The sequence below is a fragment of the Melanerpes formicivorus genome, unplaced genomic scaffold (assembly GCF_026170545.1).
Source record: "Melanerpes formicivorus ecotype bairdi unplaced genomic scaffold, bMelFor1.0.p_v2 SCAF_78, whole genome shotgun sequence".
NCBI classification, from domain to species: Eukaryota; Metazoa; Chordata; class Aves; order Piciformes; family Picidae; genus Melanerpes; species Melanerpes formicivorus.
Genome location: NW_027142430.1, coordinates 201,108 through 224,754, shown reverse-complemented (window position 1 = coordinate 224,754; position 23,647 = coordinate 201,108). Strand labels below are relative to the sequence as shown.

Here is a 23,647-nt window from a genome sequence, read left to right as displayed (position 1 = left end):
TGTTCCTGTGTGACCTGTGCTGGGTTCTCTGCTCCTGCTCTGGCAGGGGGCTTGGACTGGAAGACCTCTGGAGGTTCCTTCCAACCCCTGACATCCTGTGAGGCTGTGAGCTACAAGGGTAGTAGCCACTGAGCACAAGGAGAGTGCAGGATTTGGGGGGGGGTGTCACTCCTTGTCTGATACTGAAAACTTGAGCAATTGCTACTTGTGTGCTCTAGGCCTGAAACATCTTTTCAACAGTACAAAAATGTCACCCTTTAATGCTTCAAAGCCACAATCTCTCAGTGGCTGCTGCAGAATTCTCTCACCTTGAGTGACTGAGTCCTTTGCCTTCATTAAGCTTGTGTTTGGTGCACTCTCTGCCTCTGTCACGCTCCTGACCTAACTCTTTGCTGTTCTTTTTCCTCCCCCTCAGGTGGCATACCTAATTCAACAAAATGTAATCCCTCCCTTTTGCAATTTGCTGACAGTAAAAGATGCACAAGTTGTGCAAGTGGTTCTGGATGGACTAAGTAATATATTAAAAATGGCTGAAGATGAAGCAGAAACCATAGCCAATCTTATAGAAGAGTGTGGAGGTATGGATCAGCCCTTGGGGTTTGGGTGCTTTGGCTTCCTGCCATCTGGATTTGGGTGTTGGCACAGTGGTTTTAGGCAAAGCTTTTTGAAGTGACCTTTTGCTGCTCCTCCCTGCCCTCTCTGCTCTGCACTTGTGAGATCACATCTAGGCTACTGGGTCCAGTTCTGAGCTCCCCAGTTCAAGAGAGGTAGGGCACTCCTGGAGTCCAGTGGAAGCCACAAAGCTGCTGAGGGGCCTGGAGCAGCTCTGTGAGGAGCAAAGGCTGAGAGCCCTGGGGCTGGGAGCCTGCAGAAGAGCATCCCCAGAGGGCAGCTGAGCAATGCTCAGCAAGAGACAAAGGAGCTGTGGGGAGCAAGAGGCTGGGGCCAGGCTCTGCTCAGTGGTGCCCAAGGACAGGACAAGGGGCAGTGGGCACAAAGTGGAACCCAGGAGGTTCTATGTGAAGAGGAGGAGAAAGTTGTTTGGTGTGAGGGTGCTGGAGGCCTGGAGCAGGCTGCCCAGAGAGGTTGTGGAGTCTCCTGGTGTGGAGAGCTTCCAACCCCTCCTGGGCACTGTGCTGCTGGGCAAGCTGCTGTGGTCCCTTCCAGCCTTCACCCTGCTGGGATTCTGTGAATGAAAAAGTAAACTGTGGAGGAGTTTGAGAGTGGAAATTCTATTAGCTGCCCATTTGCTGCTGCTGTGGTGTGGCTGCCAAAGCAGCTTCTGTCAGCCTGGGGCTTTCCTTTTGGTTTTGTTGTGTGCTGAGGCCCTGAGGAGAGGGAGGCTGTTTTGCATGAACTCAGGCTTGTAACTCTCTTGTGTTCCTGTATTTATTACTGCAGGTCTGGAGAAAATTGAACAGCTACAGAATCATGAAAATGAAGACATCTACAAACTGGCTTATGAGATCATTGATCAGTTCTTCTCCTCAGATGATGTAAGTGTGCAGTACCTCTGCATTCTGCTTATCCTTGTGCTACAAGAGAGGCTCTGACCCCTGCCCTCTGACATCTGCTTAGCTTTTCAGTGAGGAGGGAGCCTTTATTTCAACCTGTTGCCTATCTCCCTGCTGAAATACTTACAGATCTGATGCCTAATTTAAGCCTGATCTCCGGGGATTAAAATCCTGGGCTTTGAGTAGCTGATAGCTTCTGGCCAAGATCAGCATTTCACCTTTGATAAGCTCCCTGCTGACTTGAGCACTGAGTCTGAGATTCTGCTGCTTAAGAAGCAAATAGTTTGAAGTAGTTTGGAGATTCCAGGGTTGGATGTGCTGGTCAGGAATGTTTGTCTTGGTTTCAACAGGGAAAAGAAGGGGGAAGCTTGGGGTGCACCTCACAACACAGAAGTGAATTGCATGGCAGAGACTCTGATGATGCCCTGGTTCATTCTGTAGGATTAACTGTGCATGCAGGGAGAGCTTTCTCTTTCTGGGAGCAGAGCACTGTCAGAATGGTAGGGCAGAGTTGCTTTTGTGCCTTGCTGTCCCCAGTGGGTGTTAGTTTCTCTGTGTGTGAACAGCAAGGCTCAAGCCTCGTTTGGCAGCTCAGCTCTTGCACGTGCCGCAGTGCTTGGAGTTCAGTGTCAGCTTGGTGACCTGTGTGCTGCCTCCTCCCCCTGCAGCTTCATCCTTAGTTCTTTAAATGGTACTGTGATGGTTGATAATGCTGTCAGCAGGGCTGATGTGTGACCCAGGGAATACTTTCCAGGAGTGAGAAGTGCATGAACAGGAGACCTGGGGGCTGTGGAACCTATGCGGCAAAACACTTCATCCTAGATCACTTTACCATAGTGCTTGAGAGAGGAGAACGGCAGGGCTTAAGGAGGCAGATTAGGTGGAGAGGGGCTCTTGAGGAGATCAGGTGGAAAAGATGCTCCTGAGGAGGAGGAGGTGGATTAGGTGGAGAGAGGGAGAGATGCTCTGGAGGGGGATCAGGGCAGGAGAGAGAGAGAGGGAGAGATGCTCTGGAAGGGGGATCGGGGGAGAGGGAGAGATGCTCTGGAGCAGGATCAGGGCAGGAGAGAGAAAGGGAGAGATGCTCCGGAGGGGGATCGAGGGAGAGATGCTCTGGAGGGGGGATCAGGGGGAGAGAGAGAGGGAGAGATGCTCTGGAGAGGGATCGGGGGGGAGAGATGCTCTGGAGGGGGAGATGCTCTGGAGGTGGATCAGGTGGACAGAGAGAGAGGGAGAGATGCTCTGGAGGAGGAGGTAGGTTAGAGGCAGAAATGGGCGGTGTTTGGAACTGTCCATCTCTTTCCCTGGCTGTCCCTGCTGACGGCATCCCCTTGCGTTGCAGATTGACGAAGATCCAAGCCTGGTTCCGGAAGCCATCCAGGGCGGAACGTTTGGTTTCAATTCGTCTGCCAACGTACCAGCAGAAGGGTTCCAGTTTTAGAGTGGTATTTTGGGAAGTTAGGTACAATGCAGCACTGAATAAAAACAAACAAAACAAAGGTTTGATCCATCAATCTTGGCTCATGGGATCCGCTGCTGCATTAAATGGGGAAAGCAAACGTGAAGATTTCATTTGGAATCACAGCCAAAAGCCCAAATGAAGTCGAGCTGGCGAGTGGGTGCGAGTGAGAGTGAGTGGCAAAATGTAACGACAAAACTTCACACTGAATGCTTATTTAGATTGTTCAAAGAAAAACACAAAAGGGCTACAGGTTGAAAGATCTTCGGTGCCTGAGAAGGAGCAACGACTTCCTAGAGCAATCGGGGGGAAATGCAGTGCTCTCATCATCCAGCCTTGTAAGCATAAGAGAATAGGATGCCCATACAAGTCCAAGGAGAACGAGCCCAGGCCTTGCTACGAAGCACCGTGTGAATGGACACCGCTGAGTGAATGTCCGGGCTGGCTGCCGTGGAGCCTGGCTGCCGTGGAGCCCGGCTGCTGTGGAGCCCGGCTCCCGTTTCGCTCCGCAGGGCCCCGCGGCCCTGCCGGCAGGCTCCCGGCGCTGGCTGTGTGTGGAGTGTGGGTGTGACGCTGTCTGTGAGCGCATGCGAGCTTGAGCCGCCTTCAGGGGGCTGGCAACAACCTAGGACATCATCCACCTGAGTTCTGGAGGGGAACTTGACACTGGACACAGAGACCCGTTTAGCAGCAGACTCTGGTTTACTCCTGCAGCCTGTCTTTAGTTTGCTTTGTTTTTGTCGTTGGTGTTTTGTTGGGGTTTTTCTTTTCCCCTTTTCTGTTTTTTTTGTGTTGGTTTTTCTCCTTTTAATTCTTTATTGGTTGTTTTTTTCCTTTGCTGTATGGCTTCTTTAAGCCCTGTTTGTCAAGGCAGAGCTTCAGGAAGGCTTCCCTGGGCTGCTTTAAGCCCTGTTTGTCAAGGCAGAACTTCAGGAAGGCTTCCCTGGGCTTCTTTAAGCCCTGTTTGTCAAGGCAGAACTTCAGGAAGGCTTCCCTGGGCTGCTTTAAGCCCTGTTTGTCAAGGCAGAACTTCAGGAAGGCTTCCCTGGGCTGCTTTAAGCCCTGTTTGTCAAGGTAGAATTTCCAGGAAGGCTTCCCTGTGCATTTGCACCAGATGAATGTTTGTTCTGAAAAGCTTTCCATATCATCCTCAACAAAAAACCCCAAACCTCCTCTAATTTTGTAGATTTGATTTCCTTTTTGCACGAAAAGCAGCAAGCAAACCTCCCTTTCTTTCCCTTCCAAGCCTGTGTTGCAGTCCACAAGTTGCCATCTACTGTAGAAAGCAGCAAAAGAAAGTGGTGATTGAACAACAAAAAAGACCTTGGAGAAGAAAAAATAACGCTAATAAAAAACAACCTCAGAATCACTGAACTCTCCTCCTTTTCATTTTGTCAGAACCTGGAAGACCTTTGCATGTGGTTTAACCTCCAGCAGAGCTCAGTTTTCTTCTTCCTCCTCTCTTTGGTTTTTGTTTTAGGTTCTGTTGAGTCCTGTGAGCAGCTGTGGTAGGATTAAAAAACACCCAAACGAACGATCCCCGACCCCGTGCTGTGGTTTTTTGGTTTTCTGGTCTATTTTTGTTTGTTTGTTTCCCAATGTTGATTGTTTTGGAGACTTTGTTTTCTATGAAAATGATATGGAAACTTCTGCACACAACAACAAAAAAAAAAGAAATGAGAGAAAAATGGATTAAAAGGAAAAGAAAAAACCCAATGATGTTGGTGCATCTGTACTGCAGAGTGCCGAGAGAGCAAATAAAAGAGGTGTGAATAGATGTACAAATCAAGTGATGGTTTGAACACCTTTACTATTGCCTAAGCTGATTGTTTTAGACTCTTTTTTTTTAGATGTAGGCAGCCATGAACAATCTATTTTGAGCCACTTTAGAGAGAAAGCAAACAAACAAATGATTGAAAAAAAACAGCCAACCCACCTCAGAATCAAACCAGCCAAACGATTTGGAAGCAGCCAACCGACTGGGAATCAACCAAACGATTCAGAGTCAAGCCACCAACCGATTGGCAATCAACCTGAACCTCCCCAACCGATTTGGAATCAACCTGACACCCCCCCCCCCCCCAAATTCAGAGTCAAGACCCCCCACTGATTCGGAGTCAAACCACCCACTGATTTGGAAGCAATCAGATGATTTGAAATCAACCAAACGATTCAGAGTCAAGCTGACAACAGATTCAGAATCAACCTGAAACCCCCAACCCATTCAGAATCAACCTGACCCCCCCAATTTGCAGTCAAGACCCCCCACCCAGGGATTCAGAGTCAACCCCCCCACTGATTTGGAGTCGATTTGGAATCATACCCCTACCCCCATTTGGAGTCAGCCCCCCAACCGATTCAGAATTGAACCACCAACCGATTTGGAATCACACACCCCTCTGCACTGATTTGGAATCAAAACACCCCCATTTCCCCCTTCCAATTCGGAGTCAAACCACCAACCGATTTGGAGTCCAACCCCCAAACTGATTAGGAATCCAACCCCCCCCAGCCACTTTGGAATCAACCCCCCAATCGAATTGGAATTGAACCCCTCCCAACTGATTCAGAGTCAAGCCCCCCCAACCAATTCAGAATCAAAGCACCAAATAATGCAGGAATCAAACCAACCGATTCAGGAAGCAAACCACCAAACGATTCTGAATCAAACCAACCAATTATTCAGGAGTCAAACCAACCGACTCCGAATCAAATCAACTGACTCCGAATCAAACCCTCTGAATCAAACCAACCGACTCCAAATCAAACCATCCGACTCTGAGTCAAACCAACCAACTTGGAATCAAACCAGCTGACTCGGAATCAAACCAATTGACTCTGAATCAAACCAGTTGACTCCGAATCAAACCAACCGACTCTGAGTCAAACCAATTGACTTAGAATCAACCCAACCGACTCCGAATCAACCCAACCGACTCCTAGTCAAACCATCCGATTCTGAGTCAAACCAATTGACTTAGAATCAAACTAATTGACTTAGAATCAAACCAATTGACTTAGAATCAAGCCAGTCGACTCAGAATCAAACCGATCGACTATGAATCAACCCAACCGACTCTGAGTCAAATCATCCGACGCCGAGTCAAACCAGTCGACTCAGAATCAAACCAACCGACTCTGAGTCAAATCATCCGACTCCGAGTCAAACCAATCGACTTAGAATCAAACTGACTCCGAATCAACCCAACCGAATCAACCCAACCGACTCCAACCCAACCGACTCCGAATCAACCCAACCGACTCCAACCCAAGTGACTCTGAATCAAACCCACCCAATTCAAACAAATAATAACGAAACAGACAAGTCCAAAACAAACTCAAACTTTGCATCTTTGCAAGCTTGCACTTCAAAAATACCAACAACAAAGCCCAAGCCAGCGAAAGGGGCTTGGAGCTGGTTTGGTGTTTGGCCTTTTTGGTCTTTTTTAACACACACCTAATTGGGGTTTAAAAAGCCTCAGGGTTTTGGAGGCCCTGCAGGGGAAATGTGTGGAAGGTTTGAGCTGGAAGCAATTGGGTCTCCCAGAGCAGAGTCTCGCTAAGGTGGCTCACTGTAGGAAACTGCTGTGCCTTCCCCTTCTTTTCTGAGCACAAACCAAGAAGTGTTGCATGAACAACCAGTTTGCTATAATAAAACCATACCAGATTTAGCCACCATTTAGCATCTCCTATCTACCTTTGGGGAGGGGAGGGGGGGGTTGGGGTTGTTTTTTGGCGGGGGGGAGGGAGGGAGTGGGGGGGAGGGGTGGTTTTGTTGGGTTTTGTTGTTTCTTTTTTGGTTTTATGACTTGGTAACTCTGGAAACACTGTAGAATGGCTATAAAAAGAAAAACAAAAAAGATTATTTTGTGATCATAACTTCTTTGTTGGACTCTAGAGTATTTTTGCAGCATTCCTTTGTCATCAGCAATCGACGTGGTTATGGAGTTGGAAAGGACAAAACAAAGTAGAAGCAGCAGAAACTAGCTTGTGACTGTTGATCACCCGAGTAGAGGGCAGGCTAGGGGCTGTCTTGGGGAAATAAACAATGAAACCTTGCAATGCTGCTGGCTCCTCTCGTCTCTTTGTGTGTCCAGCTCCCAGTCCGGTTCAGTGTATTTATCCATGATCTGGAGGAGGGGATGGAGTCCATCCTCAGTTTGTTTGCAGATGACACCAAGCTGGGGGCAAGAGTTGATCTGTTAGAGGGTTGGAGAGCTCTGCAGAGGGACCTCGACAGGCTGGACAGATGGGCAGAGACCAAGGGCAGAAGATTGAACACATCCAAGTGCCAGGTGCTGCACTTTGGCCACAGCAACCCCAGGCAGTGCTACAGGCTGGGGTCAGAGTGGCTGAGAGCAGCCAGGCAGAAAGGGACCTGGGGGTACTGGTGGACAGCAGCTGAACAGGAGCCAGCAGTGTGCCCGGGGGGGAAGAAGGCCAAGGGCATCCTGGCCTGCATCAGGAAGAGTGTGGCCAGCAGGAGCAGGGAGGTCCTTGTGCCCTGTGCTCAGCACTGCTGAGGCCACATCTTGAGTCCTGTGTCCAGTTCTGGGCTCCTCAGGTTAGGAAGGAGGTTGAGCTGCTGGAAGGTGTCCAGGGAAGGGCAAGAAAGCTGGGGAGGGGTCTGGAGCACAGCCCTGTGAGGAGAGGCTGAGGGAGCTGGGGTTGCTTAGCCTGGAGAAGAGGAGGCTCAGGGGAGACCTTGCTGTCTACAGCTACCTGAAAGGGGGGTTGTAGCCAGGTCTCTTCTCCCAGGAAGCCAGCAGCAGAACAAGAGGACACAGTCTCAAGCTGTGCCAGGGGAGGTTTAGGCTGATGTTAGGAAGAAATTCTTCCCAGAGAGAGTGATTGCCCATGGGGATGTGCTGCCCAGGGAGGTGGTGGAGTCACCATCCCTGGAAGTGTTTAAAAAGAGCCTGGATGAGGCCCTTGGTGCCATGGTTTGGTTGATTGGATGGTGCTGGGTGACAGGTTGGACTCAATGATCTCAAAGGTCTCTTCTACCCTGTTTCATTCTGTATTCTTTTCTGTACTCCGGTGGGAAGAGCCACAGTGACCTTGCTGGGTGGTAACAGCCAGGCTGAGCAGCTGTGCAGAGGGTGGGGTGGTAAGGCTGAAGAATCATAGAATCAATAAGGTTGGAAAAGACCCCAGAGATCATGAAAGTCCAACCTATCACCCTACACCTCCTGACAACTAAACCATGGCTCCAAGTGCCACATCCAAGCCTTTTCTGAAGACCTCCAAGAGATGGTGACTCCAGCACAGGGAGCTGGGGAGACTGCAGAGGTGGCTGAGGACAACCTCAGGAGGTTTGACAAGGCAAAGTGCAAGGTCCTTCACCTAGCTAAGGGCAATCCTTGATACCAATCCAGGCTGGGGGCTGAGGAGATTGAGAGCAGCCCTGCAGAGAAGGACTTGGAGGTGCTGGTGGGGGAGAAGCTGGACAGGAGCCAGCAATGGGCACTGGCAGCCCAGAAAGCCAATTGCAGCCTGAGGCTGCCATTAGCCTTCTGGGCTGACAGTGCACATTGCCCACATTGCCAGAGCTGGAGGGAGGGGATCCTGCCCCTCTGCTCTGCTGAGACTTCGCCTGCAGGGCTGTGTCCAGCTCTGGGAAACCAAACACAATTACATGGACCTGCTAGAGAGAGTCCAGAGGAGGCCCTGAAGATGATCAGAGAGCTGGAGAACCTCTGCTCTGGGTCAGGCTGAGAGAGTTGTAGCTGTTCAGCCTGGAGAAGAGAAGGCTCCAAGGAGCCCTTAGAGGTACACTTCAACATCAGCTGGGCAGGGCTGTTTAGCAGGGCTCCCCTGTTTGACTCTGGGTGTCCCCTCAGCTCTGCCTGTCACCAAATCAGTGACAGGAGCCTTGGTCACAAGGCTGGAAGCAATTAGAGGAGGCCTGCATCTGGATCAGATAGACTTTATGAAAAGGGAACTTGGTAGCAGCAAATGTGTGAAGTTTACAAACCCTTCCCAGCAGTCAAGCTTTAGCTCCTGCCAGAGTGAAACCCAGAAGGCAGAGAGAATTCATGGAGAGAGTTGGCACTGAAAAGGGGCTGCAAGCCTCAGTTCCATCAAGTTCCCCTCTCTTTTCCCCCTTGTAAATCCCTTGGATTGGAGGTGCTGTGTTTGTTCTGCTGGCCTGGTGTGCTCCAGAGCAGAGGAGGATTCGTTTTCCTCGAGCCACCATCAAAACTGGCCTCTGAAAACACATCTGACTTGCTTTGCAGCAGCTACAAAACACCACTGAAAGCCGCCTCTGCTCCTAGAAAACAGCTGTGGGAAACCTGAAATGCTGCTTGTTGGTAAATGCATCTCAGGAGCCTCTTGAGATGCATCTCTCAGGGCTGGGCTGGCCAGCAGCTGAGTCCCAGAGGCTCTGCAGGAACCCCTAAGGGAAGAGAAAGGGAAGAAGGGAGAGAGGCTGATGGGCTGGGGAAGAAACTAACCCAGCTGGGATGGGAAGAACAATGCCATGGGATAGAGACACAGAGACACAAACCAAGATGGAAGCCAAGCCCTGAGGGCAAGGATGGCACCACTGGCACCACTGCTGCTGGGGGCAGGCCCTGGGCAATTCCCAGCCTGGGCTCAGCAGCAGATGGGAAGCGGATTCAGGAGCTGGATTCTGGAGCTGGAGTGAGGAAGACAGGGCTGGGGATGGAAGGCAGAAGGGAGAGAGTCCTGCTGGGACAGCAGCCAGGGAAGAAGAGGCTTGAGCCTGGGCAGCCCTCAGCTTGCTGCTGAAAATGCCATCCATGGGCTGCAATCCCTTGGGGGGCACTTGAGGCTCCCCTCTGCTGTCTGCTCCTGCCCACAGCTGCCCCCTCTGCCTTCCTGCCCCCCAAGGTGGGGCAGAGCTGTGGCAGTGCCCTTGGTGTGCAGAGCAGCAAGCCTGAGGCAGAGGCTCTGTGCCCCCCAGGCCTTGGCAGGAGCTCTGCCCCTCAGCTTCTCCCTGCTAGCAGCAGCCCCTGGCTGTGCCAAGCTGCCCTGAGCTTCAGCAAGTGCCTGAGTGAGCAGAGCCTGAGCTGGGCACTCCCAGCCTGAGCAGAGCTGCTGCTGGGCCAGCTCAGAGCAGGCCAATGCACAACAGGAGTTCTGTGGCATCTGGGCAGTGGTTAGACATCCTGCTGGCACCAGCAGGTCATGATCTGAGGCAGGTAAGTTACTGCTGCATCTTGAATTCCCAATTCATTCCCCATGCAATGTGAGCACATGAAGTCAGCCTGGGTCTGAAGCCTGTGCTTCCCCCGTGGATGTTATTGCTATGGTAAGTTGGTGTTGGAAGCCCCCTTGGTTCTGCCTCTTCACTGCTGTGTTGAGGGGGTAGCAGAGGGGAGAGGACTTGAACAACTTTTAGATCAGAAACAAAACCTCTCCCTAGTTCCTCTGCCATTTGCACTCTGTGCTTTCCTCAGGAGGTCTTCTCTGGTGTTGCAGTGTGCTTAGGATAGATCCTGCACTGGAGTAGTAACACAGCTCCATCCCCCACCCCAAAACTTAGAGACCTGCTGAGCTCGTGAAACACCTTCCAAGAAACACCAAACAGATTTTGATCTTCCATGAGGTTGGGGCAGGGGAGAGAAGGGAGTGCCTGACACCATGGACAGCTACAGCCTCTCGAGCTGAAAAATCAGCACCACAGAATGGTGAGGATGGAAATGGACTTCTGGAGCTCACCCATTCCCAAGCCCCTGCTCCAGCAGGGCACCCACAGCAGCTTGCCCAGCAGCACAATGCCCAGGGGGGGTTGGAAGCTCTCCACACCAGGAGACTCCACAACCTCTCTGGGCAGCCTGCTCCAGGCCTCCAGCACCCTCACACCAAACAACTTTCTCCTCCTCTTCAGATGGAATCTCCTGGGTTCCACTTTGTGCCCACTGCCCCTTGGCCTGTCCCTGGGCACCACTGAGCAGAGCCTGGCCCCAGCCTCTTGCTCCCCACAGCTCCTTTGTCTCTTGCTGAGCATTGCTCAGCTGCCCTCTGGGGCTGCTCTTCTGCAGGCTCTCAGCCCCAGGGCTCTCAGCCTTTGCTCCTCACAGAGCTGCTCCAGGCCCCTCAGCATCTCTGCAGCCTCCCCTGGACTCTCTCCAGCAGTTCCCTGTCTCTGTTGAACTGGAGAGCCCAGAACTGGACCCAGGACTCCAGCTGTGGCCTCACTGGGAGAGAGTAAAGGGTGAGGAGAACCTCCCTTGACTTGTTGGCCACACTCTTCTTCATGCAGCCCAGGACACCATTGGCCTTTTTGGCCACAAGGGCACACTGCTGGCCTGTGCTGAACTCATCCACCAGGACCCAACTTGAATTCCATTTGATTGACAGCTTGCACTGGGTTGGAAGAGACCCTCCAAGGTGATCTTGTCCACCCCCCCTGCAGTCAGCAGGGACACCCCCAATAGTTCAGGCTGCCCAGGGCCACAGCAAGTCTTGTTTTGAATGTCTGCAGGGATGAGACCTCAACCCTGTCCAAAGATGTGTGAGGAGGTGGTTGCTGCAGCAAGCCCTGCAGCGCAGGCAGGAGGGGCTGAGGTGACATTGCCAGTGTGGTGCTGGCGGTGGTGCACTGCAGGCTGTCAGCTGTGCAGGATGAACACCAGCTGCTTGTCCTCTCCACTGCAAATCCTGACAGGTGCACAGTGACCTGGCTGTGCTGGTTTGTGCATCTGGCTTCAGATGGCTTCTGCTTGTTCAGGTAAATAGAATGTGTGGGGTGAGATCACCTGCAGCTGGGGCAGGGCAATGCCAGGCACTGATACAGGCTGGGCAGGGACTGGCTGGAAAGCAGCTCTGAAGAAGTGGCCTTGGGGGTGCTGGGGGAGGAGAAGCTCAACAGGAGCCAGCAGGGAGCACTGGCAGCCCAGAGAGCCAAGCAGAGCCTGGGCTGCAGCAAGAGAAGTGTGGCCAGCAGGGCCAGGGAGGGGATTCTGCCCCTCTGCTCCACTCTGCTGAGACCACAGCTGCAGCTCTGGGGCCAGTTCTGGAGCCTCTGTGCCAGGAAGGATCTGGAGGGGCTGGAAGGTGTCCAGAAAAGGGCCCCGAGGAGGAGCAGAGGGCTGGAGCTGCTCTGCTCTGGAGACAGCCTGAGAGAGTTGGGGTTGTGCAGGCTGGAGAGGAGAAGGCTCCCAGGAGACCTTCTGGTGGCCTTCCAGGATCTGCAGGGGGCTCCAGGAAAGCTGGGGAGGGACTTGTGAGGGTGTCAGGGAGAGATAGGACTGGGGGGGATGGAGCAAAACTAGAAGTGGGGAGATTGAGCCTGGATGTGAGGAAGAAGTTGTTGGCCATGTGGGTGGTGAGAGCCTGGCACAGGTTGCCCAGGGAGGTGGTGGAAGCCTCCTGCCTGGAGGTGTTTGCAGCCAGGCTGGCTGTGGCTGTGAGCAACCTGCTGTGGTGTGAGGTGTCCCTGCCCATGGCAGGGGGCTTGGAACTGGCTGAGCCTTGAGGTCCCTTCCAGCCCTGACAATTCTGTGATCTCTGTACAAGAAGGTGGTTTCCTGAGCTGTCAGTGAGGGCACACATCCTGTTCCCCCCTGACTTTTGAGTTGTGCTCTCTTCCCTTTGGCTACCATCAGCAGGTGGCTTAGCAATGCCCCATCTGCTGCTCTGACCCAGTATGTGGCATGTTCCTGCAGCCAGCATGTCCCCTCTCTGAAGCACAAGTGATGTTCTGGGCTAGTTTGCAGCTGCTTCTTGGGTGAGCCTGTGTGGCTGCTGCAGCACAAGGGAGGGGGGTGAGGACACCAGCCTGGCCCTAAGCTTGGTAGTGGAGGCAGAGGGATAGGAAGGGAATTCACAAACCAAACAACCTGCAGAAACAAGCGCAGGCAGGGCTCTGCTCACCTGCAGAGAAGGGTAAGGTCAGGATTTCCATCCTTGGAATGCCACCAGCAGCCTGGCCTGGAGCAGCAGTGGTGTGGCCAGCAGGAGCAGGGCAGGGGTTGTGCCCCCGACGGGGCACTGGGGAGGCTGCACCTTGAATCCTGGTTCAGTTCTGGGCCCCTCACTCCAAGGACATTGTGAGGCTGGAGCAGGTCCAGAGGAGGGCAATAAAGCTGGGGCAGGGTCTGGAGAACAGGGCTGGGGAGGAGCAGCTGAGGGAGCTGGGGGTGTTCAGCCTGGAGGAGGCTGAGGGGAGACCTTCTTGGCCTCTCCAACTCCCTGAAAGGAGCCTGGAGCTAGGCGGGGCTTGGTCTCTTCTCCCAAGGACCGAGGGACAGGGCAGGAGGGAACAATCTCAAGTCGCGCCCGGGGAGGCTCAGGTCGGCCCTGAGGAACAGCCTCTTCCCCGGAAGGGTTGTCAGTGCGTGGCCCAGGCTGCCCAGCTGTGGAGGGGTTTGAAAGCCGCGCGGCTGAGGGTCAGGGTCGGGCTGGGAGCTGTCAGCGCGGGGTAGGGCTGGACTGCGGCGGCCGCCCCGCCGCCAGGCACGCCCCTGGGCGCGGAGTCGTTTGAAGGCTGCAGCCGCGGCCGTTGGCTGCCGGCGCATGCGCGGAGCGGGCGGCGGCGGGACGCGGGCCCGGCGGGTTTGAAGAGGGCGGCGGCGGCGCGGCCGCGTGGCTCTCATCGCTACCAGGGCGCGGGAGCGAGCCGCAGCGGGCGGCAGGCCCAGCGCGCAGGTAGGCTGCGGGGGAGCGCGGCCGCCGCCGTGCCCCAGGCTGGGGGAGAGGGCTGGGCTGGGGGTCTGCTGGGGCACAACCGCGCCGAGCCCGCAGCCGGGGCTCTTCTGCTGCTTCCCGACACTCCTGGCGGCTGGGGAGAGCTGCGGCGGCCGGGACCCCGCCCCGGCGCCTTTAGGGCGTTTCTGCCTTGTGAACTTAGCAAGCTGGCGCTGGTCGCTTTGTCCAGGTGTCAGTGCAGGCAGGGGTCCCGTGGCCCACATGCGGGCTTTGTGCATGCTGATCAATAGCTAAAGGTAGGGAGGCAAGAGGCTGGGGCCAGGCTCTGCTCAGTGGCGCCCAGGGAGAGGACAAGGGGCAGGGGGCACAAAGTGGAGCCCAGGAGGCTCCACCTAAACAGGAGGAGAAAGTTGCTTGTTGTGAGGGTGCTGGAGGCCTGGAGCAGGCTGCCCAGAGAGGTTGTGGAGTCTCCTGGTGTGGAGAGCTTCCAACCCCCCCCGGCCACTGTGATCCTAGGCAAGCTGCTGAGGGTGCTCCTACAGCATTAGCAGGGCGGGTGGAGTGGATGATCGCCATCGGTCCCTTCCAACCCCACCGTGCAGGGATTCAGGTATTGCTCATTGCCACCGACTTGTCAGTGGGAGCTGGTAGAGCGTCTGCAGGGGCTGTGCAGCAGACAGGTGTCAGCTGCTGAATTCTAAGAGGCAAATGAATGCTCAAGACCTGAGGCTTTGATAAAGTTCAGGAGGTGAGGGATGGAGGAAACCAAGTCTGAGCAGTGGAACACGGGCATGGAGAGGACAAAGTGGTGTGTTTGGGCTTTTGGAACGTGGCAGCTCTTGTGGAAGTTTGTTGTAGTAGCAGACAAGAATGCAGTGGGTGGATGGACAGAAGGGAGAGGTTGGCTTGGTGGGGAAACAAGAGAGACTTCTCAGCTCTGCTCACCTCCTTTGAGGCCATGAAAAAAGCCAGTGTGAAGATGTGGCACAGTGGAAGGAGTAAGGACTAGGGGCAGAACGTGCCTGGTTGGTGACTTGCTGTGGCTCCAGTGCAGTATTTGTGGTGTAGAGTGTAGCAGTGCAGCTGCTGTGGTGCTGAGGGTTTAGTGGTGAGCTGGCAGTGCTGGGTTGACAGTTGGACACCTGGTGATCTTTGAGGTCTTTTCTAATCAAAAAGTCACACAGAACTGTTTAAGCTGAAAAAGTCCTTTAAGCTCATCCAGTCCAACCATTGTCTAACTCTACCAAGGCTGGTGTGAAACCAGCACCACACCTCTGCTTTAAACCTTTTCAAGGATGGGGATTCAGCCACCTCCCTGTGCAGCCTGTGCCAGTCTGAGGACCTTTTCAGTGAAGAAATTTCTTCTGCTGTCCAAACTGAACCTCCCCTGGTGTAACTTTACACCATCTCCTCTCATCCTGTCATTTCTTACTACAGAGAAGAGACCAGCCCCCACCTCCCAACTTCATTCAGGTAGTTGTGGTTTCCCCTAGCCTCCTTTTTCTCCAAGCCAAACCACCCCATGATGATTCTGTGCTTCTGGTTCCTGCTGTCTGGCCTGTTCAGAGCAGGAAACCTGGCAGCTGCCTCCTACAGGTTCCATCCCTTCTGATGTGCTGACAAACACCAGAGCTGCAGCTTGGCCTTCTGAGCTTTTTAAATAGTTGTGTCAGCCTTTCCCAGGAGGGTGACCTTTACAGAAGACTGCCCAGAGCACCACTAAACATTGTTTCTGCACAGCAGAGACTTGAGCCGCTGTGTTTGTGCTGCAGGAGGGCATCACGTCCTGCTGTGGCAAGGGGAGGTGGCATTTCTGCTGTGTGTTTAGCAGGGTGTTGGGAGTGGAGTGTTGGTGTCCTTCAGACAGCAGATGTTGTTTCCCTCCCTGAGGGTCACCATACGCTCATAGGATGCTACGGCTTGGAAGGGACCTTCAAAGATCGTCAAGTCCAACCCCCCTGCCAGAGCAGGACCAGAGAATCCAGCACAGGGCTGGAACACATCCAGACAGGGCTGGAAAGGCTCCAGAAAAGGAGACTGCACAACCTCTCTGGGCAGCCTGCTCCAGGCCTCTGGGACCCTCACAGGGAAGTTGTTCTTTCTGATGTTGAGGTAGAACCTCCTGTGCTGGAGTTTCCATCCATTGCTCCTTGTCCTATCCCAGGGTGCAGCTGAGCAGAGGCTGTCCCCTCCCTCCGAGCCCCAGCTCTCAGCTATTTATAAACATTGATTAAATCCCCTCTCAGACTAAACAGCCCCAGGTCTCTCAGCCTCTCCTCATAGGGCATATGCTCCCAGACCCTTCGTCATCCTGGTAGCTCTCTGTTGGACTCTCTCCAGCAGATCCTTGTCCTTCTTGAACTGGGGAGCCCAAAACTGGGTGCCTGGCAGCACAGAGTCCTTAGGAAGCTCTTCTCTGTGCCCCTTGGAACTCTTGGCATGGGCCACTGCAGCCATCACCCAAGGCCAAATTCACCTGTGCAGCCCCTCCAGCAGCTGAGGTGTCAGACAGGTGTGCTGTACTTCACAGCTTCCCCTTGCCTGCAGTGCCACTCGTTACAAGAGGATAAAACCCCTGCCCCTTTTGCTGCTGGAAGGGTTTTGAAACTTGTCCAATTGCTGGCACCATCCTGCTCTTGAATTTTAATAATGCCTCTTGGGGTGCAATTTGCCTGTGCTGGGTGACTCTGGGGACAAACCCGTGTCTGCACAAAGTGTTTGCTACCACTGCTTAGCAGCTGTAAGGCTAAGTACCTGCCCCAGGCAGGGAAGCACTTACCAGCTTCCTGCTGCTTTGTTTACCTGGGAAACTTCTTTATTCCTTTGCTGAACTCTGTGGTGTTGGCTCTTCTCCATCGGTGTTCCCAGGCTCTCTGGTAGCCAGCCTGTGATTTAGTCCCACTGCTCTGGAAGTGCTTTGTTCATTTCCTCATGCAGCGTAAAACTGAACCTGGGGATTTCTGCTCTGCTTCTTGCCTCCTGGTACAGCTCTGGGTGCCAGGCTGCCTGGAGCAAACAGCACAATCAACAATTCAGTTCCTTTTATCACACTGTGTAACCGTGGAATGGTTTGGGTTGGAAGGGACCTCCAAAGGTTACCCAGTCAGCAGGGACATCCCCAACTAGCTCAGGTTGCCCAGAGCCCTGTGCAGCCTCACCTGGAATATCTCCAGGGGTGGAGCCTCAACCACCTCCCTGGGCAACCTGTTGCAGTGTTCCAGCAGCCTCCTGGTGCAGAACTTGTTCCTCACATCCAATCTCAATCTGCTCTGCTCTAGTTTGAAGCCATTGCCCCTGGTGCTGTCCCTGCAGGCCTTTGCAAACAGTCTCTCTCCATCCTTGTAGCCCCTTTCAGGTACTGGCAGGCTGCTATTAGGTCCCCCTGGAGCCTTCTCTTCTCCTGGCTGAACATCCCCAGCTCCCTCAGCCTGTCTTTGCCACAGAGGTGTTCCAACCCCCTGATCCTTTTCATGGCTTGGTGTCAGTGAGAGCTGCTGATAGATTTTAATGCAGGAACTTTTTTTTTTCCCTGAAGGATTGTGTAAAATATCCTCCCTGGACACATCCCACAGGCAGTTACATTCTTGGCAAGCTCAGCACTGCTTGGTGCAGCTGCATCAGCCCAGCTCCATGCTGCTGCTTTCAGATTCAGAGTCAAACCCTGAGTTTTGACTCCTTGATGCTAAATGCTTGGACAATTTGTTTTTGCAGCACAGCAAAGTCTTCACAATTGACAAGGGGACAGGAAAATGTGATACAGATAAGGGGAGTTCACACTTTAAACAGCATGAAAAGCAGAGTAGTGGGGTTTAGTATGAAACCTGGGGTTGGACTTGCTCTTCTTTGTGACCTGACAGGGTGATTTTAGCAAGCTGGCAAAGAAAAAACACAAAGGATGGAGAAGGAAAGTTAGCATTTTAGTGCTGTGCTTAAAGTAACCCAGGAGTAACACCATCAGTCCAGTTACTGTCAGGGGGGCTGTCTTTAAAGGCTGCTGAGTTAGGCTCTGGTTGGTGCCAGAACCTAGAGAGAACTGTTAGTAAACCTGGCTGCAAGTGCTTGGTGTTCTCTTCTTGTGTTGAAAATGTTCCTCAGAGTGGGAGAAAAATGTCATTGTCTGTAGAAGCCTCTTTTAGAGTCACAGAAATGTTTGGGTTGGGAGATCATCCAGTCCAGTCACCAAGCCAGCACCACCATGGCCATTAAGCCATGCCCCATAGTGCCATGGCCACATGTTTCTTGAACACCTCCAGGGGTGTTGGCTCCACCACCTCCCTCTCCTGCTCTCTTCCAGTAGCATGTTGCTGCTTCTCCCACCTTTTGAAGGCAAAGGTTGGCTATGGGTGACCAGGAGTCCTTGGATCAAAGGAGCAGATCATAGTCTGCTGGAGTCTTTGAACTGTTGCTGGCTTCCAGTCTTGTTTTGGTCTTGATTGCCATGGCCTCACAGTGCTGTTACAAACACACAATCCCCTTTACACTGCTGCTGGTGTCACAGGTCAAGAGAGTTATTTGCCATGGGAATGTGCTGCCCAGGGAGGTGGTGGGGTCACCATCACTGGAGGTGTTTAGGAAGAGACTGGATGGGGTGCTTGGTGCATGGTTTAGTTGATTAGATAGTGTTGGATGATAGGTTGGACTCAGTAATCTCAAAGGCCTTTTCCATTCCATCAGTGTGATCTCTGGTCACACTAGCTTGGATCCATTCCCCCTAGTCTTATCACTACCTGACACCCTAAGAAGTCCCTTACCAGGGACTGGTTATGGCCAAGCCCAGCCAGCCAAATGCAAACAGGTATAGATGATGGAGATTGGAATCAATACAGCTGACCAATATGATCGAGTATTGTTCCTGTGGTGCAGGCCTATGGTGCCAGTATAGCACAGTAAAGTAAAGCATAGAAGAAGAGGAGACAGGAAAGGCAGAAGTGCATAGCAAGGGAACTGCTAGAACTTATCTAAACTCGGAGTGCCTTGTTGGCATGGCTTCATTGGTTCCCTCTGAGTGACCACACATCGCACTGTTATAGATCATTGGTCCAGCTACTAACAACACGTGAGGTTTGTTGATGCAGGTGCATCTCCTGTTGTCCCAAGATAACTGTCCATGTTTATAGCTACCAGTGCCCTGTTTTAGTTACATGCTGCAGGCACAGCACTGTTTTGCTACGCTGCTAGCTGGCTCTGCACTTAGGCTGAGCATGGCCTACCACCATGTCAGGCTCTAGGCCTGCACTGCCAGATTGCCCACACTGCTTGTTGCTGGCATTGCCACAGGCAGGTAGGAGATTTACCTTTTGAAATGGTGAAGAGTCAGCAAAACTGCATTGCTTCTTCCTTCTGCTTGGAAGAGAAGTAATATCACAGTATCACCAAGGTTGGAAGAGACCTCGAGGATCATCCAGTCCAACCTGTCACCACAGACCTCATGACTAGAGCATGGCACCAAGTGCCACATCCAATCCCCTCTTGAACCCCTCCAGGGATGGGGACTCCACCACCTCCCTGGGCAGCACATTCCAATGGCTAACAACTCTCTCTGGGAAGGACTTTCTCCTCACCTCCAGCCTAAACCACCACTGGTGCAGCTTGAAACTGTGTCCTCTTGTTCTGGTTCTGGGTGCTAGAGAGAAGAGACCAACCCCTTCCTGGCTACAACCTCCTTTCAGGTAGTTGTAGAGAGCAAGGAGGTCTCCCCTGAGCCTCCTCTTCTCCAGGCTAAACAACCCCAGCTCCCTCAGCCTCTCCTCACAGGGCTTGTAGCTGCGCTCCCCTGAAAGCACAAGTACTGCTGGGTTAAACACCCCAGGAAGTGGTGCCATGGATTCCTCTCAGGTGACAGTCTGGTCCAGTTTCTGAGCTACTCTTGCAGAAGGGAGTACAGGCTCTATGAACTTAAGTAAAAGTTACAATTCCTGTTCTTTGGGGATTTAAGGTGTGTTTTGTTTTGTCCTTTCTGTAGTAGTGTAGCCTCTGAAGAAAAGGTGTTTTGAATCAGTTGCTTCTCTTGTCTCATATTTATACATCTTAAAACCCCCCACAAATCTTCTTTCATTTGCTTTTTCTTATCTTTCTTTCTTTTTAAATGTTTTCCTCTTTGTTTTTTCCCCCCCAAAAAAAACTGTACAAGAGCAAAATGTTGGTCTAGCAAGAAATCAATATAATGTTTTTACTCTGAGCTGTGGCAACATGTTCTTTCAACTTGGTTTGTAACCTATCTACCTCTAAAGGGCAGGCAAAGCAAACACTGCAAAATCCTGGTATGTGGAACTAGTGAAATGGTACAGGGAGAGGAGATTTAGCTTTATTCCAGAACATGCTTACTGAACCTCATCTATAATCCACTATAAAAGAACCCCATGCAGAGCTACAGGCTGAGAGCTCCCAAACAGAGAGGGACCTGGGGTTGCTGATTGACAGCTGCCTAAACAGGAGCCAGCAGTGTGCCCAGGTGGCCAAGAAGGCCAAGGACATCCTGGCCTGCATCAGGAAGAGTGTGGCCAGCAGGAGCAGGGAAGTCATTGTGCCTCTGTACTCTGCATTGGTTAGGCCACACCTGGAGTCCTGTGTCCAGTTCTGGGCTCCTCAGTTTAGGAAGGACATTGAGAGACTTGAAGGTGTCCAGAGAAGGGCAACAAGGCTGGGGAGAGGCCTTGAGCACAGCCCTGTGAGGAGAGGCTGAGGGAGCTGGGGTTGCTTAGCCTGGAGAAGAGGAGGCTCAGGGGAGACCTCATTGCCCTCTACAACTACCTGAAAGGAGGTTGTAGCCAGAAGGGGGTTGGTCTCTTCTCCCAGGAAGCCAGCAGCAGAACAAGAGGACACAGTCTCAAGCTGTGCCAGGGGAAGTTTAGGCTGGAGGTGAGGAGAAAGTTCTTCACTGAGAGAGTCATTCATCCTTGGAATGTGCTGCCCAGGGAGGTGGTGGAGTCCCCATCCCTGGAGGTGTTCAGGAGGGGATTGGATGTGGCACTTGGTGCCATGGTCTAGTCCTGAGGTCTGTGGTGACAGGTTGGACTTGATGATCCTCGAGGTCTCTTCCAACCTTAGTTATACTGTGATAAAAGGCTCTCTACATGTTAATATCATCATTCTTGTACACATTCCATAAACTCAAGCACTGTCAGGCTACAGGGCACCATGCAGGATTACTCAAGACAGGCTTGTGCCATAGAAAGGTATTTCAGCACAGGGTTTGAAAGAACAGTGGAGAATCCTGTTTCACTCATCCATGTTTGCTCACTTTTTGGTTTTCTGAGATCTCTTTCACCTGTTAGTGGCCTAATTTAGGCTCAAGGTGAGGAGAAAGTCCTTCCCAGAAAGAGTAATTGGCCACTGGGATGTGCTGCCCAGGGAGGTGGTGGAGTCACCGTCCCTGGAGGTGTTCAAGCGGGGATTGGATGTGGCACTTGGAGCCATGGTTTAGTTGTCAGGAGGTGTTAGGTATTAGGCAATAGGTTGGACTAGATGATCTCTGAGGTCTTTTCCAACCTGGTTGATTCTCTGATTATGATTCTAGGTCAGAGCTGGGCTGGCCACCAGATGAGTGCCAGAGGCTTTGTGTGAACCTCTCAGCTTCCCAAAGGGAAGAGAGAAACTGATGGGGTGGGGAAAAAAACTAACCCAGCTGGGATGGAAAGAAGGGTGTTGAGGTGCTTAGGTGGTTGGACTGGTTGTAAAGACCTGTAGACAGCTTCCAGTGTGTGTGTTTCCCTTTGGCAGGACATGCATCCCTTTGAGGAGGAGCTGACCTGTTCCATCTGCTACAGCCTCTTTGAAGATCCTCGCGTCCTGTCCTGTTCCCACACCTTTTGCAGGAGCTGTCTGGAAGGCGTCGTCCAGGCATCAAACAGCTTTTCCATTTGGAGAATCCCTCTCAAGTGTCCAAACTGCAGGAGAGTCTCCGAAATCCCTGCTGCCGGCGTCGAGTCGCTGCCCATCAACTTCGCCGTGAAAGCCATCATCGAGAAGTCGCGGCGGGAGGAGGCCGCCTGCAGCGCCACCTGTCGGCAGCACAGCAGCCAGCCCCTCAACATCTACTGCCTGCTGGACAGGAAGCTGGTCTGCGGCCACTGCCTCACCATCGGCGAGCACAGCGGGCACCCCATCGATGACCTCCACGCCGCCTACCAGAAAGAGAAGAGGACTGCCGGCGAGCTGCTCCAGCAGCTGACCGACAAGCACTGGACCGAGGTGTGCTTGCTGCTGGAGAAGCTGAAGGAGCAGAAGGCCCAGTGCGAGAGTGTGGTGAGGGGGGATCAAATGGCTGTGGTGCAGTACTTCAGGAAGCTCAGTGACACCTTGGAGGACAAGAAACAGGCTCTGCTGACGGCGCTGGAAGAAGCCAAGGCCCACGTTGTGGTGAAATACGACCCCCTCATCCAGCACCTGGAGAAAATGCGGGAGGAGCAGCTGGAGCTGATGTCCCTCAACACGGCTGTGCAAAAGGAGGAGTCCCCACTCATCTTCCTGGAGAAGATGGGGGACATGCAGCAGCGTGTCAAAGCCTTGAGGGAGAAGAAGCTGCCCCACGTGGAGCCTGTGGAGGTTCATCCCAGAATTGGGCTCCTGCTGAAGGATGTGTGGTCAAAAATTGAGCTGGGGCAGATCAACAAGATCCTGGCTCCGAAAGTCAAGGTGGTCCTGAAGAGGAAACTACGCAGCAGAGGCGGTGGCCGGGGGGGAGGCAGAGAAGTGAAGGAGCACCTGCAGGCTGTGAATCGTTTGGTGCAGCTGCTCCTTGTGATCACAGCTGTGGTGGGGCTCTCCTTTTACCCACCTGTGTCCTCACTGCTGTTCGAAGCTGCTCCCCTGTACCTGTCAGAGGTCCTGCTGCCTGCCTGTCGGGGTCTCCACTCCCACTGGCAGGCTGTGGCTGTGGAGCTGTGTGACAGATTTGACTTGCTGATGGAATTTGTGGGGGGAGTTGTTTCCCTTCAGCTCTTCCAGTGAGGAGATGAAAACTTTAGGGGAGGGACTGTCAGGGTGGTATTGTAGTTCTGATTTTTACCTAAACAGCTGAAATGTCCAAGTTTTGCTTTCCCTTCCCGTTTCCCTCTCCTCCTTTTTCTGTGTTGTGTGGAATTTTTCTCTTGGCTAACTCTTACCTCCTCCTCCTCACACAGAGCTTGGTAGGAGTCAGTTTAAACAGGACACTGGTCAGAAGCAGTCTCTGCCAAAGATACAGCAGCTCCCAGGTTGTCATCTGGAGCCTTGGCTGTAAAACCTCCTCACACATCCCTTTGGGAAGGTGATTTTAAAGTGGGTTTTGTGTTTGTTTGTTGGAGTTGTTTTTAGGTTGAGTGGTGGTTTGGTTTTAAGTCTTTTTTAATCAAAGCACAATGTTGAGTCTGGGAGGGGTCACTGGAGCTCTGCTGTAGCTGAAACCCACATTTGGTGTTTTCCTGGCTCCAAACATCTCCAGGTTTCTGGTGGATGATGTGATCTCATCATTTCATGTCATGAAAATGGACAGGTTCTGAGGCAGGCAGCAAAACTGGAGCCAGTGCTGAATGCATCCAGCTGTTGTCAAGCAGGTTTAAGAGCTGTTGATAAAGGGAACAGTATCTTCAGCTTCTCAGCACAAGGAACAGGGGCCTTGAAGCAGATGAAACAACAGCATTTATCCTGCAATCCATCAGTCACCAGCACACTTCCAGGGCTCCAGTCTGAGCTGTGCTCGAGAGAAGAATCCCCACAGGAGCCATTGTGGACCTTGAGTGCTAAGCAGGCTGGTACTAGTGAGTGCTGGGCCAGCCTGGGAGGGCTGCAGTTAGAGCAGCAGAGCACAGGTAGAGCTGATCCTCACTGAAAGCTCCCCAAAACAAGCCCATGGTGAAACCAGCAGCACACTGCAGCATGGCAGTGCTGCTGGTTGGTTGTAGACAGCAGCACTTGTTCAAGGAGTGGTTGAATTCTGGGGGTTTTAAACCCTTGTGAACACCAAAGCCTGCCTGGTGCTACCAGCTGGTGCTCACTGGAGCCCTGCAAAATGCCTCTTGCTGCCAGCCTGAGAACTGAGGGCCAGGTCAGTGTTGGGATGTGATGCTGACAAGGC

General features: G+C 52.7%; 2 protein-coding genes across 2 annotated transcripts in view; both read left to right on the top strand.

Annotated features, from left to right (window-relative positions):
* The window catches only part of KPNA4 (karyopherin subunit alpha 4), a 35,557-nt gene extending 28,906 nt beyond the window's left edge, over window positions 1-6,651 (top strand). The window contains exons 15-17 of the mRNA XM_068164260.1: window positions 416-578; window positions 1,402-1,496; window positions 2,857-6,651. Of these exons, the coding sequence (XP_068020361.1) occupies window positions 416-578; window positions 1,402-1,496; window positions 2,857-2,955 (357 nt within the window). The 3' untranslated portion in view covers window positions 2,956-6,651. The remainder of the gene's footprint in view (window positions 1-415; window positions 579-1,401; window positions 1,497-2,856) is intronic.
* A 6,850-nt stretch (window positions 6,652-13,501) lies between these two features.
* On the top strand, window positions 13,502-23,005 carry TRIM59 (tripartite motif containing 59). The gene is made up of 2 exons (XM_068164286.1): window positions 13,502-13,593; window positions 21,313-23,005. Exon 2 carries the CDS (start codon window positions 21,316-21,318, stop codon window positions 22,540-22,542), a length of 1,227 nt encoding a protein of 408 aa, XP_068020387.1. The 5' UTR covers window positions 13,502-13,593; window positions 21,313-21,315; the 3' UTR covers window positions 22,543-23,005.
* Window positions 23,006-23,647: the final 642 nt, after the last annotated feature.